Source organism: Aegilops tauschii, chromosome 7, assembly GCF_002575655.3.
Source record: "Aegilops tauschii subsp. strangulata cultivar AL8/78 chromosome 7, Aet v6.0, whole genome shotgun sequence".
Taxonomy (NCBI): Eukaryota; Viridiplantae; Streptophyta; class Magnoliopsida; order Poales; family Poaceae; genus Aegilops; species Aegilops tauschii.
Window position 1 is genome coordinate 55,936,160 of NC_053041.3, and position 5,759 is coordinate 55,941,918.

The following is a 5,759-nucleotide window of genomic DNA, read 5'->3' on the forward strand; positions in this document are numbered from 1 at the left end:
AATGTATTTTTACTTTGCAATCTTTACTTTTAATCTTTATCATAAAAATACCAAAATATCATCTTATCATCTCTATCAGATCTCACTTTTGCAAGTGGCCATGAAGGGATTGACAACCCCTTTATCGCGTTGGTTGCAAGGTTCTTATTTGTTTGTGTACGTACGAGGGACTTGCGTGTGGCCTCCTACTGGATTGATACCTTGGTTCTCAAAAACTGAGGGAAATACTTACGCTACTTTGCTGCATCACCCTTTCCTCTTCATGTGAAAACTAATGCATGCTCAAGAGGTAGCATCTACCAGGACACTGTTGCTTTTTTTTCTTACTTCAGCTAGTTTTGCAAGCCTAGGGGGTCATTATCTTCATGTGGTAACGGTCACATCAGCTTCCCTAGGCATGTCGCAGCAGTGTGATCGATTAATTCACAAATGCTGCACTTTTTCTTTTTCTTAGGTTGTAGTTCCAAGGCTGATTTGAAGCGCCTGCTGCGGCTGCGCCCTTTTGTGACTGAACGAGGTGGATCCATAGGAGCAGGGGGCAGGAGGTTGGTTTAAAGCACTTGGGGCATTAGGGTTTGATGCTTCCCTAGCACGAGCCGCTTCTCGGGCTGCCTTTAGCCTCTTCTTCCTCAGTTTATTCTGCTTAGTAACCTCAGTATCTGCTACTTTCATGTGCCTCTTAACTGCAGCGGCTGCCTCATCACTAGTCATTGCCTTCTTGGCTAGCTTTGCAAAAGCCATTGTCAGAGTCACTTGCCGAACTTGGTTCTCTGACTCAGCGGGCAAGTCCTGCGGAGGGACCTCGTTAGTTAGCGGTGGTGCACTTGGCACTGCATCTTGCGTCTAGCGGCGCTTGATGTAGTGTTCAGGTATCTCATTAACGCCAAGGTGTCTGAAGATTTTCAAGACATGGCAACAAAGCATGCCGTCCCTATGCCACTTGCAACATTCGCAATCATAGATAGCTGGCTCTGGTCTCACTGTGACTAGGTACTTCCTTGAGCCATACCCTAGAACTTCTTCTGTATTGGGCTCAAGGTAATAGAAGTTGATTCCAGCGGGACGCACATCGTACTAGCCAATCATCTGAAACTCAGTTCTAAATTTCACATAGATGTCCCTAGTGTATGCTTTGTAGGCATGCCTCTCAATGGGGAAACGCGACCATATTTGTGCTTCTAGATGCTCTATCCGGTAGTCGTTCCCGCCCTCCGTCACGAGTATGTGTACCTGAATCTTCTCATATTGCTTGACAAAGTTGAGAATTGACTTGCGTGGGTTCACATAGCGCTTCAACACAGCATTGAACCCTTCGCTGTGTTGCGTTGACTGAAGGAAAGGGAAGAACCTGAATTTGAAGTAACATGGCACCCATGTAGCCCGGTCTTCATAGAGTTTCTCAAAGTGACCATGCATAAGACCTTCATATTTCAATTGAAGTGCAGCCCATTTCCTTTCAAACTCGGCCGGGGTGAAATTGAAGTCAATGCATTCATTGAAGTCTTTTACCAAATCCGGGTTCCTAGCCAACACAGGGCCAAGCTTCTCTTGTGCTTTCTTCATTATATTCCAACAGTAGCAACGGTGAATCGTTGCGGGGAACTTCCTCTTGATATATTGTGCCATAGCAACATCTTGGTCCGTGATGATGTTGTCCGGAGCCAAACCATCCATTGCTTCTAGGAAAGCATCAAACAACTAGTCATAACTTGAGGCTAGTTCCTGCCGGACAAATCCACACCCAAGCATAATGAAGGAAATATACCCTAGAGGCAATAATAAAGTTGTTATTTATATTTCCTTATATCATGATAAATGTTTATTATTCATGCTACAATTGTTAACCGGAAACTTAATACATGTGTGAATACATAGACAAATAGAGTGTCACTAGTATGCCTCTATTTGACTAGCTCGTTGAATCAAACATGGTTAAGTTTCCTAGCCATAGACATGAGTTGTCATTTGATTAACGGGATCACATCATTAGAGAATGATGTGATTGACTTGACCCATTCCGTTAGCTTAGCATTTGATCGTTTAGTATATTGCTATTGCTTTCTTCATGACTTATACATGTTCCTATGACTATGAGATTATGCAACTCCCGAATACCGGAGGAACACTTTGTGTGCTACCAAATGTCACAACGTAACTGGGTGATTATAAAGGTGCTCTACAGGTGTCTCCAATGGTACTTGTTGAGTTGGCATAGATCGAGATTAGGATTTGTCACTCCGATTTTCGGAGAGGTATCTCTGGGCCCTCTCGGTAATGCACATCACTATAAGCCTTGCAAGCAATGTGACTAATGAGTTAGTTTCGGGATGATGCATTACGGAACGAGTAAAGACACTTGCCAGTAATGAGATTGAACTAGGTATTGAGATACCGACGATCGAATCTCGGGCAAGTAACATACCGATGACAAAGGGAACAACGTATGTTGTTATGTGGTTTGACCGATAAAGATCTTCGTAGAATATGTGGGAACCAATATGAGCATACAGGTTCTGCTATTGGTTATTGACCAGAGACGTGTCTCGGTGTTGTCTACATAGTTCTCGAACCCGTAGGGTCCGCACGCTTAGTGTTCGGTGACAATCGGTATTATGAGTTTATGTGTTTTGATGTACCGAAGGTAGTTTGGAGTCCCGGATATGATCACGGACACAACGAGGAGTCTCGAAATGGTCAAGACGTAAAGATCGATATATTGGAAGCCTATGTTTGGACATCGGAATAGTTCCGGGTGAGTTCGGGCATATACCGGTGCACCGGGAGGTTACCGAAACCCCCCGGGAGGTATATGGGCCTTATTGGTACATAGTGGGAGAGAAGAGAGGGAGGACTAGGAGGCCCCCCGAAGCCCAATCCGAATTGGGTGGGGGCCGGCCCCCCCTTTCCTTCCCCCTCTCTCCCCCTTCCTTCCACTCCTAGTCCAACTAGGGAAGGGGGGAATTCTACTCCCGGTGGGAGTAGGACTCCCCATGGGGCATGCCATAGGAGGGCTGGCCCTTCCCCTCCTCCACTCCTTTATATACGGGGGAGAGGGCACCCCATAGAGACACAAGTTGATCATTGATCTCTTAGCCATGTGCGGTGCCCCCCTCCACCATAATCCACCTCGGTCATATCGTCATAGTGCTTAGGCGAAGCCCTGCGCCGGTAGCTTCATCATCACGCCGTCGTGCTGACGAAGCTCTCCCTCGACACTCTGCTGGATCATGAGTTCGTGGGACATCACCGAGCTGAACGTGTGCAGATCGCGGAGGTGTCGTACGTTCGGTACTAGGATCGGTCGATCGTGAAGACGTACGACTACATCAACCGCTTTCGGTCTACGAGGGTACGTGGACAACACTCTCCCCTCTCGTAGCTATGCATCACCATGATCTTGCGTGTGCGTAGGAATTTTTTTGAAATTACTATGTTCCCCAATAGTGGCATCCGAGCCAGGTTTATGCGTAGATGTTATATGCACGAGTAGAACACAAGTGAGTTGTGGGCGATAATAGTCATACAACTTACCAGCATGTCATACTTTGATTCGGCGGTATTGTTGGATGAAGTGGCCCGGACCGACATTACGCATAAGCTTACGCGAGACTGGTTCTACTGACGTGGTTCGCACACTGGTGGCTGGCGGGTTTCAGTTTCTCCAACTTTAGTTGAATCGAGTGTGGCTACGCCCGGTCCTTGTTGAAGGTTAAAACAGCACATACTTGACGAAAAATCGTTGTGGTTTTGATGCGTATGTAAGAATGGTTCTTGCTCAGCCCATAGCAGCCACGTAAAACTTTCAACAACAAAGTAGAGGACGTCTAACTTGTTTTTGCAGGGCATGTTGTGATGTGATATGGTCAAGACATGATGCTAAATTTTATTGTATGAGATGAGCATGTTTTGTAACAGAGTTATCGACAACTGGCAGGAGCCATATGGTTGTCGCTTTATTGTATGAAATGCAATCGCCATGTAATTGCTTTACTTTATCACTAAGTGGTAGCGATAGTCGTAGAAGCAATAGTTTGTGAGACGACAACGATGCTACGATGGAGATCAAGGTGTCGCGCCGGTGACGATGGTGATCATGACGGTGCTTTGGAGATGGAGATCAAAGGCACAAAATGATGGTTGCCATATCATATCACTTATATTGATTGCATGTGATGTTTATCCTTTATGCATCTTATTTTGCTTAGTTCGGCGGTAGCATTATAAGATGATCTCTCACTAAAATTCAAGGTACAAGTGTTCTCCCTGAGTATCACTACAAAAAAAAGACACATCCGTGACATTTTGGGCCGAACGAAATTTTTTCTGTCATACTTATGACACTTCTATGACGATAATTGTGACAAAACCCGGTATCATCATAGATGTGGTGGGCTCCTACTTCTATGACAAAAAATCATGACAGAAAATGGGCTTTTCGTCCTGGGCGGGCCGGAGACGCAGCTGCATGACATTCTTTGGGCCGTCCATGACAGAAAAAATGTGGTAGAAGCGAGGGCGAGGAAAATATCGGGGTGTTCCCGATTACGGTGGGTGGTCGGGGCCGAGCGATGCGCGTTTCTCTCATACACGCACGCGCGTGGGTGTGAGGCGCTGTGCTCTAACTGAACCCGAGCGACTGCACTGCAGGCTACGCGTTACTGAACCCGAGCGATCGATCGATGGCTGTTAACTGAACCCGATCGAGCGATTCCTTCGCTACTGCTGCTAACTGAAGCCGATCGATGCTACCTCTGGATGAACAGTGAGTGTTGCTGAGGGGGTTTGGATGAACAGGACCCCGTGGTGTTGCCTCTGGACGAATAGGACCCCGATCGATCGAGCCGGTTGGGGCTGGATGAACAGGACCACCCCGTGGAGGGCTGGATGAACAGTAGCCCATGGAGGGGTGGTTGAACAGGAGCCCGTGGAGAGGGCTGGTTGAACAATAGCCGGTGGAGTAGCGCGCGGTGGAGGCTGGATGAACAGGAGCCCGTGGATGAACAGTCGCAGGTGGAGGGTGGAGGAGGTCGACGGTGGCTGAACAGTAGCCCGTATAGGCTGGAGGGGGTCGATGGTGGAGATGAACAGTATCCCGTGCAGTCCCGTTTTGCGGTACGCCACACCCCTCCCGATGAACAGGACCGCCGTTTCGACCGTAGCGCTCCAACACAAGTCCATTTCCTCCGTTTTGCGGTACGCCACACCCCTCCCGATCAACAGGACCCCCATTTCGACCGTAGGAGGTCTGTTTCCTCCATTTTGCGGTACGCCAGACCCCTCCCGATGAACAGGATCCCATTTTGAACGTGGCCGATCGAACACAAGGCCGTTTCCTCCGTTCTGCGGTACGCCAGGCCTCGTTTCCATCGGCTGTTCCGTGCAAGCCCTCCCGATGAACACGACGACGCATTCCATTCCGACCCAGCCGGTTGGCTCCCCATGAACACGACGACGACGTTGTTTCTCCGTTCCGACCCAGCCATGTACACGAGCCCTGGCCGTACGTATGCGCGAGTAGGCATTCCAGACCCTACCCGTATGTACGTACGTGGCCGTATTTTCTTTCTTGCACACTGGCCGCTGTACGTACGTGTACATGCTACGTGCGCGCCTCTACTACGACACGTGCGCGCCTCTACATCGACCAGTATGTACGTACACGTTCGCGACCAGAATGACAACGCTACGTACGCTTCGACTAGGTGGGTCCTGACTGTCAGGCACTTCCTTGTCTGCGAAGATGTAGCTGGTGGGTCCCA

General features: G+C 48.4%; 1 protein-coding gene across 1 annotated transcript; it reads right to left on the minus strand.

Annotated features, from left to right (window-relative positions):
* Window positions 1–1,074: 1,074 nt before the first annotated feature.
* Window positions 1,075–1,674, minus strand: LOC141026796 (protein FAR1-RELATED SEQUENCE 5-like). Its single transcript, XM_073503649.1, has one exon. It carries the CDS (start codon window positions 1,672–1,674, stop codon window positions 1,075–1,077), a length of 600 nt encoding a protein of 199 aa, XP_073359750.1.
* Window positions 1,675–5,759: the final 4,085 nt, after the last annotated feature.